The sequence below is a fragment of the Chaetodon auriga genome, chromosome 2 (genome assembly GCF_051107435.1).
Source record: "Chaetodon auriga isolate fChaAug3 chromosome 2, fChaAug3.hap1, whole genome shotgun sequence".
Lineage (NCBI taxonomy): Eukaryota > Metazoa > Chordata > Actinopteri > Chaetodontiformes > Chaetodontidae > Chaetodon > Chaetodon auriga.
The window spans coordinates 3,450,616-3,471,681 of NC_135075.1; the positions used below are offsets into that span (position 1 = coordinate 3,450,616).

At 43.0% G+C, this 21,066-nt stretch overlaps 2 protein-coding genes across 4 annotated transcripts in view; one reads left to right on the forward strand and one right to left on the reverse strand.

Annotated features, from left to right (window-relative positions):
* On the reverse strand, window positions 1-7,754 carry ube2v1 (ubiquitin-conjugating enzyme E2 variant 1). The gene is made up of 4 exons (XM_076750260.1): window positions 7,602-7,754; window positions 5,790-5,935; window positions 3,099-3,224; window positions 1-1,356 (listed from the first exon to the last, which is right to left on the reverse strand). Exons 1-4 carry the CDS (start codon window positions 7,621-7,623, stop codon window positions 1,210-1,212), a joined length of 441 nt encoding a protein of 146 aa, XP_076606375.1. The 5' UTR covers window positions 7,624-7,754; the 3' UTR covers window positions 1-1,209.
* Window positions 7,755-14,704: 6,950 nt separating this feature from the next.
* plxnb1b (plexin b1b) overlaps window positions 14,705-21,066 on the forward strand; it is a 97,503-nt gene continuing 91,141 nt past the window's right edge. For all 3 annotated transcript variants that reach the window (XM_076750285.1, XM_076750308.1, XM_076750296.1), the window contains exon 1: window positions 14,705-15,123. The gene's annotated coding sequence lies outside the window, so the exon portion shown is untranslated. The remainder of the gene's footprint in view (window positions 15,124-21,066) is intronic.

Here is a 21,066-nt window from a genome sequence, read left to right on the forward strand (position 1 = left end):
TGTGCAAAAGTAATAACGTTTAATTCAAATAAAACCATGCAACAGGTAACCATCACCCTGATTAGATTCAACCCATTATAAAATAAACATCCAATGCTGTACATTGCGTTAAGTGGGCATTCACTGTATGAGAGAAGAGACGACTCCATGGAGTATACATAGGTCAGCCCAGAGACTAAAGAACCAAAACAAGGACCCAAAAACAGCAAACAAAAAAATCACAGCTCCTCCTGCTCTGCACAGGCCACAGTACAGTGGTGATCCTGAAAAGGTGCCAAGCACACAAACTATGTTCTCTGGAGAGAGAAAGCACAAGGATCTGTAGCACCCCCCCCTCCCTCCCCACTGGCTGCTAATAATCAATCACTATCACAAAGCGCTATGAACCATATGGCACACAGAAGACAAGTCTGAGAACATGAGTGATGAGCCAGCAGTGCCCCGTTGATACATATGTCGCTGAATGTCTAGTAGCAGTGTATTTTCATGTACCAGACATGCACTTGTTTCAGGAAGGCCCGTCAAATTCACATCGTTGGGATTGTGGAAGCTGGGGAATTTGAGGATATCATGGCCTGAGAAACCAAGCAAAGCATTGTGTGGGGTACCTTTTTTCCTCTCTTTCAACATACTGCAAGATGTTGAGGTTAAAAAAAAAAAAATCACAAGATCCCAACATTTGAACAGTTCAATCAGGGTTACAGAAGTATATTTGTTTTGAAGAGTAGCGAGTTGACTCAAATCCCTCACCACAATACCAGAACAGGGACTGCCAACTCTTGTGAAGAATCCAGCGCACACACACATAATTGGTACACTCAATCAGGTCATTTGTTATTTTACAATCCGGATGTAGAACATAAAGATAATAAAAAATAACATTAGTTAAGATGTACAGTATTCTTGTTTTGTAACATCTGGTCTGCACTGTGAACTTTAATGGATGACTGGGCACTGGGTGAGGAGGTCAGGTTCACCTGCACATCCCTCCCTCTGTCCAATGGGAGGCTCCCGAGGAAGGAAGTGGGAGTCGAGAGTCTTGGATTACATGATGGTTGTGTAGTCTGAAAGTGGTAGAGCCAGTGTTAAGTATTTAGGATGCTGTGTGTGTGTGTGTGTATATGTGTGTGTGTGTGTGTGTGTGTGTGTGTGTGTGTGTGTGTGCGTGTGTGCGTGTATGGATGATAGGGAGGGACAGCAGCAGGGGCCTCAGTTGTTATACACCTGGCCTTCGGGCGGCTGGGACAGCCTGTTGTTCTCTTTCATCATCATGTGCTGCCTCAGCTCCTGCAGCACCATCCGGATGGTGTAGGAGTTTTTCCACCTGGACAGCACTGCCATCGCCTTTACGTCCACCTGAAAGGGGAGGGGGGCGGGGGGGAGAGAGAGAGAGAATGGGGAGATATTTTTATTATCTGGCATCTGTCTGGCAATAAGGTTAAATATGGAAAATGCAGCTTTAGGGCTAAAGGAGTATGTTGGCACAAATGGTGTAATTAAATTATTTTAAGCGCTTTAAAAATCAAAATGCAAATAGAAACTAAAAAAAAAAATTTTATAGGCGAAGTGTCCTAACTGGTCGGGTTAGGAGAAATTCCTAAAACTAAGGAGCCTGCCTGTCCTAGACTTACACTGCTGAGCTTTTGGTCTAAAAGCGATTCACGAGGCAAGGCTAAGGTGGTTTTCACACCTGACCAAGCGGACTCAGTTCGATTGGGGAGCTGAAAGTTGCAACATTGTTGCATTTATCACTTGTTTCGGTTCTGCTTTCACACTGTGATTTCTAAAGTGCACCGAACTTTCTGAGCAGCATCACGTGGTTGAAAGGGGCGCTCGTCGATTGGACAAAGTAGGAGGGGAAATCCCTCCCTCCCAGCCCAGAAAAACAACAGTAAACATGGAGCATCATGCGAAGTTTGTTCGTTTAAAACCCATTTCCCCCATTTTCTCACTAAACTGTTTAAAAATGTCATTGTTTTTGTGAGTGGATGTCAGAAGTAGGTTTATGTGGTCATCTGACCATATTTCAAGGAGAGCTTTGAGCTCTTCATCTGTCCACGTCTGTCCTCTCGCCATGTTTGTTTTGGTTTGGAGTGTGCGCTGTACTTCCTCTACCCTAGATGCACTGCATATGGCATCACTACGTACATTTGGTCCTGTGTTTGGTCCGGTGAGCTTTCACACTGCATACGAACTGAACCAGGGTTCACTTGCAAGCGAACCGAGACCCACGTTTTCAGGCGGACCAGAGTTCGCTTGTTTGGTCCGCACCAGAGTTCGGATGAGCTTTCACACCTGCCCAAACAAAGCGGACTATCCGAGGAAACGAACTCTGGTCCGTTTAAAGCAGACCAAACAGCTCCGGTGTGAAAGCGACCTAAATCTAGCTCCTGAGTCTGAGAACATTTTTAGGAAGTCCAGAGGACTCCTCAGTCTCAGAGACCTGCTTGTAATCAGTCAGCGGCTGCAGGTAATGCACCTGCTAGTGTTCGTGTTTTGGAAAAATACACCTAGAATCAAATTTTGAAAGTACATTTTGGTGGTGGGGTTAATAAGACTCTGAACAGCTCACTAACAATCCAAAGTAAATCCAGCAATACCAGAGACAATGGTTTACACACACACCACTTCACTCCTCCATCAAACCAAAAATTAAGTATACTGATTTCAATGCCATGGAAGTATTCCTGGTAAAATTGTGACTTTATGTGGAATCACCCCATCAAAAGGATGTAGATTTGCTTGGGCAACTGGAAAAAAAGTCAATATTGTACTTTCATGGCACTACTGTATATGGGTGAATATTTCATTTAACAGTCACTAACACACACCATTCACCGTAGACACAGTAAGTCAGTTCAGTCAGAAACATGAGGTCTTCACACAGCAACAGGGTTAACTCCATCCCTTTTCGTAGCTCAAGAATTCTTTCAGTTCCTTTCTAAAAGTTGCTCTCAGCAGCTTTGTGGAAAGATGTTCAGAGGAAACTCTTAGCTCAGGTTTTTTTTTTCTTCTTAAGAATCATTCAGGAGGACTCCTACTGGTAAAATAAAATACTTTGTAAATACAACCCCTGAATCTCAAATTTGGATACTCACCACACCGTTTGAACTCTGTACGCCAGCCAGGTTGATCTTGTTCACAAAGCGCACAAGAGGGGGATGCTCTGGGTATTTGAGTCCACATTCGATTTTCAGACTGTATATCCTGCCATCGTAGACAGTCTGCAAAGAAACAAAAAGGGCGGCAGGGTAGCTCAAATTGTGATAGTCAAGGAAATGTGTTGGTGTGTGGTGTTCAGCAATTTGTTTCCATCGACTACCCACATTCATTGATTGAGTTTGACAGTGCATTCGTCACCTTGGAACAGCTGCAGACAAAACAGTCTCAACTCAACATGCCTTTACCAAACATCTACAGTTTAGTGATAAAGGAGCAAACAATGGCTCAGAGAGTGAGGACATCATCATTACATTCATCTTATCAGTGATGAATGGGCGGTGTGGTTAGGTGAAGAGATGTACAGACATGTAACGAAGCAGAACGAAGTCTCGACTCTGATTACAGCTGCTTACAGCAGCTCCGTGCTGTTCTGTGTCTGCAGACAACAACAGCAATCCTTTTGCTGGACCAGTGAGCCTTCTTCAGTCAGTTTGTGACAGGGAGGCTGAAAACTGCAATACCTGTGTGAACAGCGCAGGAAAGGCTGAGTGCATTGAGAAGCAGATGCTGGTCTTTGGAAAAGGCCATACCTGCTCTTGTCACCTTGGGGTCTCACACCCTAACTTACTACCATTGCAACCAGTCTACCAACATCTTTACATGCTTGTAAAACTGTTTCTACACTACAGTGATAAATGTTGCTACTTTCAGTGTTGCAAAAACACAAGCTAACTGGTGCATGCATGCACCTCTCTTTACTTCTTAAACCACACAAGAAGTGCTTCACCATCTTAACTCTCTAGAGGGGAGGCAGAAATATGAAAGTACCATCAAAGGAAACACAACCACCCACGATGTTGGCTCTTCCTTCTCAAATCTTCTTGCACACTGCAACAGATACTCAAACTAAAACACATGCAGCTCCTCAGAGTGCACTGACTTGTCTGAAATGTCTATTTCAAAGTTCAGAACAATTTTTACTTTGCATTTAAAACGTAGCTATTGGGGCAGAGTGTTTTGGTTGGACAATAGTTTCATTCTAATAACATGCACCCAAGGGCTGAGAAAATAGTGGCCAACTAGTGTTTGATTATTCCTTCTAAAAAAAATACATAGGTTTGAACCATCTTGTGAATTATGTCCATTAGAGGGAAAATCAATACAAGAGACATACTACATGTAAATAACTTCAACATGAACATGTCTTTTAAATGATCTACATACTTAGACATTACAATTATTTGCGTTTCAGCTTGACCTACATTACATTTTCCATCAATGACTGACATGTTGATAGTTTCCAATCGGTTCCGGTCTAGCTGTCCTGGAAGATTTCAATGTCCCAGACATATGGCAGACAGATATTACCTGATAATGGACCAAACTTTCCTATTTTTGCATGTCTACAAGTGTCTAATGGAGACAACAGTTTTTGAAGTTTTCCAGGGTTGAGCAAGAGTGCTGCAGCTGGCAATCACAAAACAGGCTGCAATGTAATGCCTCTGGGCATTTGTGCGTTTGACTTTATGCTTTATCCTCGTGCTGAATTTTAACACAGTTGAGATACCCAGGCTGTGCCATACTGTGACAAACAACGCAATGAGAAGGTGTTGTTTACCTTGATGACCTGTGGGAGGTCCAATCAAAGAGTTCAAACTGCCTGTCACCTGCTGCTCATCTATTTTACCGTGGCTGCAGAAATCTATATCCACCTGGTAATTAATCATATCCAGCTCAGTTTACAACAGCTCATCTCCAATAAGAGGTGTTACCATCATATTTACAGTAGTATTGCTGTTTGAACATTAGCTGATCAAGATTCGGCATCATACCTGCAACCTCATGTACCATATGCTCACCATTTCAGAGTGCTCACCGCCTTTGCTAGAAGAATCAGAGGGACAATCCCCTTTATTTGTCACACAGATACATGCATCATGCCCACACACGCCATGCACTGGTGAAATTTGACTTCCGCCTTTAACCCATCCTGGTCGTCCTTCCTCCGCGGCAGACCAGGAGCGGTGGGCTGCCATCCAGCCGGCGCCCGGGGACCCAGTTCCTTGTGTCACCATTGGTCAGGTGGTGATCTTCTTGCATGTTTTTAGTGGGGGTATATTTTATGGAGGATACCCCAGGTGAACACGGGGAGAACATGCAAACTCCACACAGAAAGGCCTTTTTCCTCAAGCAGCAGGCACCGAAGGCATGGTGGAGGACACACCCCCGGTGCCCGCAGCGCGAATCGAACCCGGGACCTTCTTGCTGTGAGGCGACAGTGTTGCACTATGCAAGTGCAGCACACCCACACAAATAACAACGGACTACATGTTCACAATATCACTCACATTTTCTTCTCTTATGAGACAAGACAAGAGGTTGATTCAGGTCAGCAAAAGCAACATGTGTCATTAATGTACTGGCTTGAAATGGAGTGAGACGAGCTAAATTGCACCCAATGCTTTCTATTTTTCAACTTTGTACAATCCTCAACTTTGTTAGATGCGCCCTTTTGTCTTTTGTTCAAAGCAAATGTTTCAATCAAGTGCAATGCTGGAAGCCTACTGGTCAACTGAAGAAGAGCAGTATGATATATCAAAGTGCTTGAGGCGCTGGGGGTGGCTCACCTTGGCGGGGCCAATAATCATACCAATCCAGTGAGTTAGTGTCATGTCGTCATCATCTGCGAGGCCCCAGCTCACTGTACCATCGCCACCTCCCTTCTGGCCTTCATCCAGTTCCTCCAGCAGCCGAAAGCTGCGGGGAACTACAACTAAACACACACAGAAAAAAAAAATTGAATGACTTTGTTCTGATCACACACTGGGAGAAAATTCAGTCTTATCATACTCTTACTTTGAACAGAAGTCCCTGACAAAAACCGAGGCTGAGCCAAAAGAAACTGGTTCTAATTTTAAAACTAACACATATAAATAAGTTGAAGATATATAATTTCAAATTTTTCTGAATCTGTCAGTGATTCCTTCTGTAACACTGCATCATCTAGCAACCTCCAAATCATAACAAAATGACTGAGTTGGGTACGATTATTAACAACTGTTTTGTTAGTTGTATTAAATTAATGTTGGAGGACAAAATAATCTGGATGTTATATGAACGATAATTTATGACTCTTCTTATGACCTGCTGCAGGTCTAGTGACTAACTGCATCAGGTGTAACCAGTGGCAGAACCTCAGTCTTGCACGGCTGCTTCCAGCATACCTGGTCTTCAAGATTTCATGGAAGTGCACAGAAATAATCTGAATATGTTTCATTATTGAATAATGAAAATAACGGTGTTTACTGCTGGCAAATAACTGTAAACATTAAATGCAACTGCAGAAGGAAGGAAGTCAAAGCATTTTTGTTAGAAGTTTGTACACAAGGCTTATTGTACTTAAATGCAGCATGGCCCATGTTGTCACTGCAGGTACATTTCAATGGAGAACTTTTCTACAGCTGTAAGATCTGATTCATAACACATGAAGGACTAAGCATCTGAATCACAGATGCCTGTATGTCTCTTAAAACACTGACTGTCAACTGCACAGATCACTAAGGAAACCTGTGGATGGCCAAACAAGCTGTGACATCCTAAGGACGTTTAAACGGGCCAAACGGGTGTAATGCTCGGTACTGTTAAATTGAACTTATACCACCAAGCAGTTGTGAGTATGTCAATAGGCGTATCTGATGAGCCTTCATTTATAACAGCAGGGTGATCATAAGACAGATATCATTTTAATAGTTAGTCCAACCTGCCATCAGGTGAAGTTATTATCTTTGGTGTCGCTAAAGGAGAGAAACGACGTTGCGTTGTTAGCTATTTAAGGAGTTGCCTACTTCACTATAAAACGTTAAGACGTTGAGGACAGATATCCTCATTAAATACGTAGTGAGACCATGTTTCAAACCGTCAAACGCCACGTGAATAAAATAGCTTGTGTTCAGTTTTTACTGACGAGCTTGTTTTGTGCATTTTCAGCGGAATGTCAAGTCTCTCCAGCGAACAGGGCTGTGCTGCCAGCTAACGTCAGCGAAGCAAACAACTTATCTTCCCATCAGGCGAGTCACGGGCGTCACCGTCTTCCCAACAAAGTAATCCATCGATACCCTAGATAAATGTGGTCTGTGGTGTACACTTAATGAGACTGTAGCCTTTTCTTAGACCAGTAGGTTTCATAATTGTCCATCAAGGTTGTTGCAGATGGCCGATTGTTGCTCAAAGACTATGGGCCAGCTTAGCTAGCCAATGAGCTAGCTAACAGCGTTAATGGCAGAACGTTCTCTCACACAGAGTCCAGAGTTATAGATAAAAACCCACTGCAGCTGGGCTATTTCAAACTGTAAAGCTAATGTGTAGCTAATATGGTATGTTGGAAATTACACATCATAAGCAAAATCAACGGAAAAACACTGTCTGAGCTGTCGGCTTACCTGATCCGGCGGGGGCCGCCATCTTTGTCACTGCTTTGCGGAAGCGCGCACGTACGATGTTCACTGGCGCGTGTCCGTCGTCAGAAAAAAGGTATTCTTTTCCTATTTTTTTTTTCAATACTTAATACTTTAACTTCTTTGCGTCATGATATTGGTACATTTCTGTTTTAAGAGTAGCGTTCCTCGTTCACTGTCCCCCTCCTAATCCCATGTGACAACAAACTATATGAAGACTCGGAGCAGCTGTTGGTGTCGTCTTTGCTGGGAATTGTTTTTAGAACTATGGGTTGGGTTCAAGAAAGGAAGAACATAGCAGAAACTGAAACTGACGTGTTGCACAGATTCACACAATGATAAGTATGGTTGTAAGTGACAATAAACAAGAAAATAAGTTCTTCCTCAGTGTGGGCACGGGGGCACGGACGTACTGACGGCGGTGCGGGTTCGCCACCTACTGGACAACACAAACAGTGTCAGATTAAAGGATCACGGAGGGTTTTAATCCCTGACATGGATCAAGAGTCAGCCGCTCATAATGACACTGAAACAGGCTTCGCTTGCTGTAAATTTTCCTTGTGTTCACACTGATAAGAAAAAAAATGTGAACCTATCCTTGACAGCAAATGAAAAAAAAAAACCTGTATACACACACACACACACACACACACACACACACAGACACAGACACATAACAATGACCAAAGCAAGAGAAAAGACAAAAAACAAGTCCTACAAAAGACAAGAACCGTAAACATGAAATAGTCAAGTTTACATTCAAAAATTGGGCTAAGCTCTTTCTGAGCTCTTCTGCCATCTTCACTGTCATTAATATTGAGCTCCAAGTTGTTCTGATCGCACCAGGTCACCACTTCATCAGACTTCATTTACATTTTTGGAGTTACCCTTCTAACCAGCAAACAAATTTGTGGATCAAGACGTAATATAATTTCCATTAAATCACATTTCAAAAAGAATTCCAGTTAAATCATTTGCTGATTTTTCCCCAAAAAACTACATTGCAGACATTATGACACAAAATGCAGCATATAAAGAGGTTCTTTAACATTAAGAGAAAGAACACAAAGTCTTTTTCCTGTTCTTTGGAATTTTCGAATTATTTTATTAGCAGTCTGTTCTGACTGATAATTTTCAGTACTTTTTTCATGTGAATTCACAGAAAAATGACAGTGTGTTTGCTAATCAGGGGACTGCAGTGACTTCCATGTTGGCAACATCACATGCAGCCTGATGATTACCCTCTGCAAGTGTCAGATAAACACACAATTAAATAGATAATGAAAAAATAAATAGATAAATTCTTGTGGACTCAGTAGAATGCCAATCTCTGCAAGGCATGTCTGGGGACATGTGGGTGGGGACCAGGGAGTGCAGGGTGGGCTGTGTCCAGTGTGTAGCCATGCATGAGAGTATATTGGAATGAAGTGAAGACAGTATGCAGCTAATTCAAAAACACCAGAGATGAAAAATGTCAGTTTCAAAGTGAAAATGCCAATAAAATCTATCACCAACATGAACGTGACCACATCCAGAGACAAGAGTCCAAACAGAAGCAGTTAGTGATCACTGGCGACCCCTGCTGGCCAGAGGAGTGACAAGTCAGCAGTCAATGACAGTATGAAACAAAACAGTCAATCAAATAGGTTTTTCCAAAAATTGTAACTCATCACAAAGAGGTCCTTGAGCATACAGTCATAAATGTGCACAAAAACATACCAGGCTGATGGCCCACTAGAGTGCAAGATTTGCGGCAAATAAATAGGTTGCACATACAGACACGCACACCTGACCAAAAGCATGATCCCCCTCAGGCTTATGCCTGGCTGAAATAATAAGCTCTTCAGCTGCACTAAATTTAGTAATATCTGCCATAGTGTTGCAGGCATTTTTCTTCACAGGGGTGCTGCTAGAAATGCCCCTGACAAAAACAGCTCTGGCAAAATGTTTTTAGTACCCTTCAATCATTCGGCCCCTCTAAAGGGAGACTGGGGCTAAATCAAATAAAAACTTCAGCTGTGGACTTCAAATATTAATACTGGGTCATTGCTTGTACATTTTCCCCCAAAATCCCCAAGATAATATAATATAAGAATGATAAGTGAGAGAAAAGCTTGTGAAAGATGTTTGATGCACAGCTGAGTTTGTCTTTATTCCCATCAGTGATTTTTTAAAACGCATTAAGGCTGAGACTGGAGAGCCTGTCACTGTGTTTGGGGTCTGTGATAATGAACATACTGAGAGGGGGAGGTTGCCCTCTGACCCTCTCCTACCGACACCTCCCCCAGCCATCCATCCTCCACCAACCAGCCTCCCACCCTCCATCCCCCATCCCCGCCCGCCCGCACAGCTCCTCTCTCCTTTCTAAAGACAAGTTGGTTCTCAGAGTGACGAGACCAAGATCTGTGTGTGTGTGCAGGAACTTTGGGGATGAATGGCTCAGTGTTTCTCACAGGGACATGAATACAGTGTGTTGCTCCTGACAGACAGGCATGCTCATTCACACTCTGCTTTTTCACTTTTCAAACTCACTTCTATGTCCGCCTGCTATGAATACAGGCCTGTGCTGAGAAACGTACACACAAATCCACACAAATAGCCCCACAGTCTGAGGGTCCCCTAGAATTCCTGGATATGACGGTAATATCAGCTTTAAAAATAAAAAAAAAAAGGGTCTAACCCACATGCAGTGTTTTGTACATAGCTTGTGGTTTTAAGTGTTAATTCTGACATGTTCCAAACTCTCTCCATCCTGTTGTATTACTAGCTAAAAAAAAAAAAAAAAGCTAATAGTGTTGTTAGTTCACTGGCATAATTCCTTCTCTGACACTAACCTGTCAGTCAAGCAGTGTGTCTACTAATGGTAACTTCTTTTACCTTTCCTTTTCTGACAATGGGACTTTTAGGAGTTTCTGCTGATTGTCTTGTAGCCTTTTTCCACTTTTTTTAAGTTCTCTGGTGTGCACCAGACCAGAAATAGAAAGACATCTTTTCATGTGTGTCAGGCGATGTTTCCCATAAGAGTCCCATCCAAACCCAGGCACTGAGTTTAGAACAAGAATTTTAAAAACTGCCATGTACTTGCAATATATTGAATCATCAGTCACCAGACCGCCACCCAACGAGACACCAGTGGGTGATTTTGGAGCGACATGTCAGACAGCACAGTCTGCCACCACCATCAAATGAGAGATCTTATGTCTTTTACAAGAATGATCCCTGCTTTTGAGTTCCACAGACTGGGAGAATCAATGACAAGGAGCACTATAACTTTTCTGGAGGCCCGGGGTGGAGCAACAGCTCACTGAAGAACACTTAGGACGTAAGAAAAAACTGGTCTCTGCATCTCTAGCATGAAATTTCAGTTGGGCGCTCGCTCGCTCTGTCTTGAAAAATAGCTATATGTGTTTCCCCACAACAATACCATGAAAAGACTGCTCCAGAGGTAAAGGAGGCAAATAACTGAATTATATTCTCAACTAATGGACTGATGAATAACTGCAAGACTGTCTTGAATGCCTCATGCCAAAAACAAACCAGCAGTTTTGTGAACAAACATCTTTGAATTATTATGTTGTTTCTTCCTCTCACTTGTCACCTGTCTGTATGTAGCCTACAAATAGAAATGTCTTCATTAGCAAGCCGCACCTACAGGTGCTGTTCAATGAATTAGAATAATTTGAAATGGTGCACTCATTACATTTTTGGAATGCATTTTTGTGCAGAAAGCAAATCAGGTGTTCACCGCACCTGTCCTACTCGTTAGAGTAATCACAGAACTCGTCACCTGTAAAAAAATTAGCTCAGCTGAGCTTTCCAAAAGGCCCATTTAGGCTGTTTGACTGCGACACTGTTGTTTCATTGAATTAGAATAATGGAGAAACTGTTTCATTGAATTAGAATAAATGCTCAAATTTTTGTTTTCTGTGAAAAGTGTTCACTGTGCAGTATAAAGTCAGGGTTAAGTAGAATTTCTAAGTTGTAAAATCAATCATGGGTAAGCAGCGCGACCTCTCAACCGGAATAGTGGCTCAAATTCAAGCCCTTCGCCAACAAGGCCTGACCCAAACTAAAATTGCTAAGCAGCTCGGCATCAGCCAGTCTTCTGTCTGCAAAGCTCTCAAGAAAAACTGCAGCAAGCGCACCAACTGTTCCGCCGTCCGAAAAACATCTGCGCGCGACAACAAGCAGCTGAGAAAGATCGCAGTCAGCAACCGGTTCAAGTCCACTTCCGAGCTCACCAACTTGTGGAACAAGCAGACCGGTGCTGACGTCTCCAGATCAACCACTTACCGTCGTCTGCGCGAACTCGGCTTCAAATCTCGCGTTCCAGCAGTAAAACCGATGCTGAACAAGAAACAAATGGAGAAACGGCTGAAGTGGGCCAAAGAACACCGCGAGTGGACTGCTGAAGACTGGCAGAAAGTGGTCTTCAGTGACGAGTCACGCTTCTGCATCTCCTTCGGTGACCAAGGTCCTCGTGTCTGGCGTCGTGGTGGCGAAACCTACAACCACGAGTGCCTAAAAAGATCCGTCAAGTTTCCCCAGAGCGTTATGGTCTGGGGATGCATGTCCGCTCGGGGTGTAGGGAAACTCTGCTTCCTCAAGAAGACTGTCAATGCTGCCGTATATCAAGATGTTCTGGAAACGTTCCTGATTCCGACTGTTGAGGAACAGTTTGGCGAAGAAGACTTCATATTTCAACAGGATCTTGCACCAGCTCATGCGGCAAAGTCGACCAAAGATTGGTTCGCTAAAAAACAGCTTCAAGTTTTGGCATGGCCAGCCAATTCGCCTGACCTCAATGTCATTGAGAACGTTTGGGCCATCGTCAAGCGGAAAATTCGCGACAGAAAGCCGACTACGCTGGACCAACTGAAGCAGAACATCGCCACTGCCTGGGAAGCTGTGAGTGCAGAAACTTGCAACAAGCTGGTCACATCGATGCCGCGGAGACTTCAGGCAGTCATACAAGCCAAGGGGGCAGCCACAAAATACTGAGAAAGTGATAATTGTACAGTAATTATAATAAAAATTATTCTAATTCAATGACATGGTTTCTCCATTATTCTAATTCAATGAAACAACAGTGTCGCAGTCAAACAGCCTAAATGGGCCTTTTGGAAAGCTCAGCTGAGCTAATTTTTTACAGGTGAAGAGTTCTGTGATTACTCTAACGAGTAGGACAGGTGCGGTGAACACCTGATTTGCTTTCTGCACAAAAATGCATTCCAAAAATGTAATGAGTGCACCATTTCAAATTATTCTAATTCATTGAACAGCACCTGTATACTGAGACAGCATCTTCTTTATTAGTAATATATAAAATTTAGCTGTATATATCATATAAAAGATTACTTCATAAACACAAACACGACCTCATGTGACACATATAAATATCTATGATCTCATATGTTCAATTGCTCAGGACAAACTGTGCTGATATGTACAGTATGTATACATGGATATCATAACTATGATATTAGACTGTATTATAAGAACAGTGTCGCTCAAACTGTTATTGCTTTGTCTTGTCAGAGGAGGTTGGTTTTTAAGGAGTGGCATGGTGAGAGGGGTTGAGTGATCGTTGAAATGAGTGTAGCTTATCTAGCTTCAATCCTCATTACAGAAGAATTAGAAGAGGGGAGATTAAAAGTTTCTTTTCACAAGTGGGGACACAGATACAGAGGAGAGAGAGCGGGAGAGAGACCCTCCTTAAAGATGACTGCAGGAGGTGTTGTGATCTCTGTGTGGTCTCCATTGATATGCATGTGATGTCTCAGAGCGCGATATGTCCTCTGTAAATGGAGGACTGTACCCTGAGCAACATCACTGAGCACAGGAAACATTCACAGCTTCAATTCCAGTCATACCAACTCAAGGCTAAATGAATGGTTGTTTCATCATAGCTGAAGGCTGGTGTTTGAAAATAGCAATGAAATCACTGGATTTCTTCATCTCTTTCATTTCCTTGTATTATCTGACTTAACAGTATATAGAGATTAGAATCTGAAAAGTAGTTGTCTTTAAAATGGAGACATGCAAGTCAGGGGTCCTTGTGAGAGACGATAGAGTCAGACAAACTGAAATTCATTCATCTACATCATAGCTTTCATCCTTTAAAGTAGCATCAACTTCATTTCTATAAATAAATGTTATTGTTGTTCTATGGTGTAGCAGAAAACTGTAAGCCTGTTAACTGAAATGGAGGTCTGTGAAGCGACCAAGCCATGACAGCTGTGTGGGATGCATGTCTCCAGGTGGCCAGAAGGGGTCTGCCGTGCACCAGTCATTTCTCTGGCAGCAAACGCTGCCTTCAAGTCTGGGGGAAATAACGGACCAATGGTTCATCGCAGCACACATTGGCAACAGCACAGTGGAAGCCGAAATAGGATATGATTTAGGTAAACGCTATGATTACCAAACTGAGCCGTCAATGACCCTGTATACTTAGCTTTTATAGTATAGTATTTGTATCAAGCGATATGAGAGTTGAAGGACCTAAAACTCCGATGAGTCCCATTCCCTGGACAGCGTTCACCTGCTGCTGTTCAGGATACAGTTTAGTTTTGCTCTGCGAATATAGCCTGCTCGCTTGATTAGACACAGCATAGTCATTTTAGTTAATAATCAATTCAGCGTGAGGAAGTCGCCCAAAGTTCGCATCGCCCCTTGAGACACGGTTGTTCTGGTTTTCTGATCACTTCTTGATTTAGAACCAATACATCAATTGCAAAACATCCATTGGTTTATGTATGAACAGTGGGGTTGTATCTTAAACCGTTACATTTTTTATTTTTCACTTTTCTCTGAAAAACGATGAGCAGCATTTATTTGCACGCTCACTTTGCATGAGGATGTTGAATACAACACAATTTCAATGGTCTTTCTCTGGAAAATAGATCTTGATGAGTTTATTTAAATCTGTTTTGCAACCAAAACTGATTATCACAAATTCGACTTGTTATTCTAAAAGCGTAGGCATACTGTGAGCCGGCTTTATCGTCTAGCTTCGTTGTGGAAAATACGAGGAGCACTTGAAGGCAGCGTGATATCCCCTTTGCCAAACCCCCTTTTACTCCTGCGGAGAACTGAGCGCTGAACGCAGCATCAAATCATTCCCACAACTGCTTACCGGTCGGCTACATGTGGGCGAAGAGACCTGCTGAGTGAAGCCAAGCAGAGGAAAGAGACTAAACTAAGCAGCACTTTCTCCTGCATGGAATAACTGCACTGATTTACTGTTTGTAACTAAAGCGATAGGTGTGTAAACTAGTGAAAGTCGGATGCCTGAGAGGGAATTTGCAAGTCTGGACTGAACGACAATGGAATTTTAGATCTCGTAACCTCGAGAAACAACGTTTTGAGTGTCGGCTGATTTGTTGGCCTAGACAAGCACCGGCCGCGGACAAATTGGATACAGTCAGTGAAGCCAGAGGAAACTTCGCTGTGAGAGAAGTAAAGCAGCGCTTTGAGCAAGTGACTGAGGAGTCGTACTCTGGACAAGGTGAGTGGCCCTCTGGGCAGTGTAGTCCGCTTCTGCTGAACCAATCTGCTCTTTTTTATCTCTGTTAAATTATAACTGCGTATGTTTTACCACTTGTTTCCCTCTAAACGACCAAGTTTCTGTGTTGTGTACAGCAGTTTCAGTGAAGTCGTATCGTTACTGGAAAAACTTTTCTCTTTGAACATCTTTGTATCCGTGGTTTAACCCGTGTCCACTTTTTCATTCAGGCTTTTGGTCATTAACCATTTTAGCCACGGTAGCTAACGAAGTTAGCCCGCTAAAGCGCACTGACTGATCAACAGTGTGCTTATCTGGTGCCGTCTTCCAATATACATCCTACAGGCGTCGTCGGTGCGAGCCTCTAAGCTACCACAAAAGTTCATTATTTTGTCGGAGGTGTGACCGCCATTTAACGGTAATTAAAGGCGAAGTGCTAAAGTGTCCAGCCCCGACATGGGCTGATAAAGTGTTCCCGCAGCCGGCGCTCCTCTCCTCTTTGAAGCGGGGATATTTCTTAACTTTGCTTTGACTTTTTCTCTGCACTATAAACTGTTGAATTTTACACCACAGTAGTCGCACTTCGTCGCTTTAACACCCACCTCGATTCACTATGTAGAGGATTGTGTTATTAACATGTCAGCCAGGTCTATAAATGTCGTTTTTAATCGAAGTGTGTTGTTATTTCTGTGTCGTGTGTGCTGAGTTTGTCAGACAAGCCTAATAATAGTGCTTTTCCACATACATGATAAAAACAGAAGAGGTCATCAGTGGTGTTCAGCTCATGGATCAGACAGTGTGTCAATAACTTCAGACAATGCATCAAATAACTTTATCACACCTTCAGACTTCTTTCTTTGAGCAAGTTTCATATGAACAAAGTGTTGTTTTGCAACCAAGAATGGTTATTCTTCCATTGATGCATCACTTAATCATTGTCATACATGCCACCGTCATACACATGGATTTGCATGAAGTGCAGAAAGCCAGTGCCTGAGAAAACAAGCAATCAGAAATCAGCAGGAGAGATTTGTGCTGTGGTTAGTAACATACTGGTTAAGGTCAAAGGTCAGGTGCAGGTCTTTGTGTGATCTTCTCAGCACACTAACTTGTACAATATTAATTGTGCTTACTAATGACACTTGGGGTTACAAGTGTTTGGCTGACAGTGGATCAGAGCGGCTGCCAGTGAGAGTGTGTGACCTCTGTGTTTTTGTCCCATGGGTGACGGTCTCCTTTCACAGTTTAGTGGCTTCTTAAACGACGGCCATCTGCTCCCATTGCCTCATAACAGAATTGATGGCTTAGTATAAGCCCGGAAATTAGATGGAATATCCCCTCCTGATGATGATGATGATGATGATGATGATGATGATGATTGCTCAATTATTTTAGATTTTCAGTTGCAGTGCCTATGCCTGCTAGTTGTCATGCACCCTCACATGATAGGCTGCTCTTTTAATTGGAAACTAATTTTCTTTTCTTTTTTTTTCCTTTTTTTCACATTTGCTTTTTGTGTTCTGTGATAAAACACAACACTTAATGCCACATATATATTTATATTTATCTTCATATAGTTAGTCACCACAACTACTTTTTATTCTAGGAATCAAGTTCTTTTTGTAGCTGCATTGAAGTCGAGAGTCCTTTGGAGCATTGTGAATGTTGTGTTGGACTGTGTTGTGTTGAGTTTTCAAGTTTTAAACAAAGTGAAGCTGCAGGTACTGAAAACTGGTGAAGTGTGACATGTTCAAATAAAGCCCAGTCAAAGCTGTGGTTCCTGTCAAGCTTATGAGGGTGTGCAATTAGTAAAGATGTTAAAGTGGGGTCTCAATGGCTGTTTAGTGGCAGAACTAGTAGCCGGCACGTTCTTGTACTTGCACCTGGATAAAGTCAGACACCAGGACCCAGAGCTGTCTGGACTAGTAAAAAGACCTTTGGCCCTGTGTATAAATACCATAATTATGGAGTACACATTTGACCTTTTAAAGGCTTGACCTCAGATTCAGGGAAAAAAAAAAAAAATTGAAAGGGTGCCAGATAAGTGAATATACATATTTGTTGTTTCCATCTTTTCAGTTTATAAAACCTGCAGAAAAAACTTACTGACATTTCAAGGAAAATGGCGATAATGATGAGTAAGGATGAATTTCAGTGCCACTTGATTATATTCTTCTGCTGTGTTGTACCAGTGGTCAGACTGGAGTCGAAGACATTAAAAGATGTCAACACATTTTTTGATTTCTAAATCCTGAACTAAATAGATTTCTTGTATGGAAATAATTTCACGTAAGTGATAAGTAAGCATCTTTACAGATGTCAGCATTTACAGACAGGATTTGTAACTGCAGAGGTGGTAAAGCACCTCTCCAATAAACAAGATTCACCTCACAAATTCTGTCGCTGTCAAGGTGCCAAAGGTCAAAAGGTGAAGGGGGGTTGGGTGTCGACTGCTGTCGTTTTCTGTGTCTGGCAGCTGGAGGGACTGCAGGGAGCGCGTGGTGTCGAAACCCTTCATTACCCCGTTTCCAACCAACCAAATGTCTTTAATGCAGACTGAGCCGCTCAACCAGTGTCGTCAGCCAAAGTGTGGGTGCATGGGCAAACATTGTTTGAGAGAATAAGGGAACGCTCCTGTGTTTTGTCTTGTTGAGCATGCGTTGTGGCAGGTATGCTTTAATTCTGGTGATGAACAGGTGGGGAGAGGTTAGGGATGGACGAGGGTTTGATACACTGCAGTTGGCTGGTGATGGCACAAGCTCCTCTGCTTGGGCCTTGATGAAATAACTGCAGTGCACAGCCAGGACAGTGCTGTCACTGCAAGCTGCCAAGTCAGATCTGATACAGGGAATAGTAAGGGTCAGGTTATGCTCAAACTGAATTACTTTGTAAGACACGTTGTCTGACCTCGTGTTAATCGCTGTTCTGAACAGCCTCACTAGAAGAGACTGAGAGCAGAGACACGGCCTTGTTTAAATATTGGGGTTAACTTTGCATAGTTTCTGGAAGACATCGATAGTGTTGCACTTGGTTGTGAAAAGTGACAAATAGTTGTGTAAATGAACAAAGGGGGCTTAAAGGAGAACATCCAACCCTCGCTTCTTTATCACCTCTGTACAGCTGACCAGTCAGAGAGGGAAAGGAGCATGAGTGTTGGAATGGTGGCTTTGGAAAATTACAGAAATAGTCAGATCCAGCCCCCTCAATTCTGATGTCAGAAAGGTGTGTGTGTGGGTGTGTGGGTTTGGGGCGGGGGGGGGGGGGGGGGGTTCTACAGCTATTCGACCAGCGCCCGACAAGCAGTGCTGATGAGGCATACTGGCAGCTTAAACCTCCTTTGATAAACTTAATTCTAACTGTATTACGAAAAGAAAATCCACCTCCTTGAAGTGTTAAGACGTTAGTATGCTTCTGATAAAATTCTAGTCCAATCATCAAGCAGTGTCTGATGCTCTCTTCCACCACATCTTTCCCATAGTTTTTGCAACATTCTGAAACATAGAATCTGACAAGCATGCCCGCTTTCCACAGCGACTAGCCAAGTGTGAAGAGGTGTAAAAGTATGGAATGTCTGTCAAACTCTTTTTTTCCTTCTTTACTTTACCACTTAAGTGACTTGTGTCCAAAGACCTTTCATATGGACTAGTTTGTTCCACCTTTTAAGCACAATCAAGCCTTCACACCTTTTATAGAATCTCAATTCATTCCATTTTCCTAATGGATTTGTTTGGACCACAAAGCAACAGAGAGAAGTCAGCTAACAGGAAATTTATGGAGTCAACGTTCTCTACAACCACTTGTTATCTTGCCCATAGGAGAGCACGACCATCTCAAAGGGGATCAAAGTCCAAGTTACATAGAAGGGCAGCCGAGACTCAACATGCGAGCGCTTGGCTTGCCCGGCAGGGGTTGTGGGCTCCTCCACTCCCATGGCCAGATTAAATACTCAATTTAATTATGTCACTGAGCATTAACTCAGTAACCTTATCAGAGTGGTCTGGCTGTTTAATGGGGCTTTGTGAGCCAACAGATGCACCAAGATTAGGGACAATATGCTGGTAGTGCAAACCCTGAGTGAAGGGATAAATGACGGGCACGGAATCTGATATGAGATGCCCCTCCTACAAGATACCACCACCACACTGTAGCACCTCAAGATAGCAGACATTAAATATAGCCTCAGCCGAGGACAGTACGGTATGCATATCTCAGAGTGTTAGTGTAGTGAGGAAAATGATTTAATGCATCATTAAATCAAATTGCTAGTTTCATGCTTTGTTGTATACTGTACACTTGTTCTGTGCTGTAGTGGAGTTCCACAACATATTCATGCAGTGATTATGCACGTTTGTACATGCAAACATTGAGATGAAAGTAAAAAGCCACCTTGGGGGGGAGGTTGTGATTTTGTTATTTTGCATATTGATGTCGAGTTTCAGGCTGATTAAAGAAATCCCCTGAAGTCACAGCAGCATGAATATATGATGGCTTCCTGTCTTTTTGCTGCTGGGCAGGCCCGTGTGAGGAGTGCCGCTGTGCCTGGAGACGCAGACTTGACTGGCTGCCCTCTCCAGTTACTGATAGTTGCATTTGGTCTCACTCACATCTCTCTGCATATTGCTTACGGTGAACATTACGACTCTAAGCCCTAAGCTGGACAGGATGAAGCGCCTGTCTCTCCGAGGGTGTCCATTACATGAATCAGCAAGGCCTCCTTTTTTCTTTTTTTTGTTGGCGGAGGATTTTCTTTGATAACAAGAGCAGTGATAACACTCTCAGGATTCTCCGAGGATTTAATTAGACAGGGTAGCCTGTTCATTATGCAGATATGTAAATGGAGACCCAGATACATGCAGTGCTGTGGATTGTAAAATAGATTCAAGTGTTGAAATCCCTTTGAAGCAGCAAGTGAAGTGCTCTGTAAGAGTGTGAATTATTAACTCATCAGGGTACGCTGCATGCTTCCACCACATGCAGCTCAGTGTGTGTGTGTGTGTGTGTGTGTGTGTGTGTGTGTGTGTTTGTTTGTGTGTGTGCGCAATTGTTCCGTCATGAATGAAGCTGGTGTGTTTGCCTACGGTCAGTGTTGAAACAGGAGTACACGTGATGTGATGGTTTACCCGAGCACAGTCTGCCTCCTGAGCTTGAACTGCACTGACTGAGAACTACAACAGAACGCTTTTACTCTCTAGTATCACTGACGCTCATGATGCGTGAAGGGATTAGTATGTCAAACACTGAACTGAACATGAATTGGAATGAATAACTCCATTTAGAGTTACGAATCAAAACTCAAGTTGGTATACAGGACGTATTTTTCGTCCGTTGTGTTGCTGTTTGTGTTAAGGCAGCATTTAACACTGATGTCATTGAGAAGTTTGGCTCATTTTGAGAAAAGGTTTGGTAGAAAGAGGTGTGGCTCCTCTCTCTTCGCTACTCTCATCTACCAGAAGGCATGATCTGATCTGTTACTCATATCCTCCTTACAGGCTCACTCCCTCCCAGATCCCTCTACAACATCCATACATCACTCTCTCTTGTAAAACCCAAGCAATTTTTATCCCGTGCTTTCTGTCCACAATTCAGCGCTCCCAACTCATCGCTGTCTGCAGGTGTCATTTTCTCAGTATTCCCCCGTGGCTGCATTCATGCATACCTGTTCTCCCGTATCATTTCTCATCTTTCTGTGCAGCTGAAGCAGCCGTCTGTGGAAGGCCCTCAGAGGAAGAGGCCTGGCTAGTGAGATAGGGTGACATGGATGAGAAGGGCTTTGTCACTGCACATGCAACGAGAAGGCGAGACCTCCACCTGGGGTGGGTGAGGGTGGAGGGAGCACTGAAATACACCAACATACACTCCATTGTTCTTCTGTACTTATGAGGTCCTCCACTTGAGGTCATGAATTCCTCTACTCTTAAAGTAAGCATTAATCCTCTCTGCTGCCTT

Excerpts from the sequence above, each read along its gene's own strand:
- ube2v1 (XM_076750260.1), bottom strand. The coding sequence starts at position 7,623 with ATGGCGGCCCCCGCCGGATCAG. Across the intron at positions 5,936-7,601 it reads GGCGGCCCCCGCCGGATCAG|TTGTAGTTCCCCGCAGCTTT; the intron begins GTAAGCCGACAG and ends GTGTGTGTTTAG. Across the intron at positions 3,225-5,789 it reads TGATTATTGGCCCCGCCAAG|ACTGTCTACGATGGCAGGAT; the intron begins GTGAGCCACCCC and ends GTTTCTTTGCAG.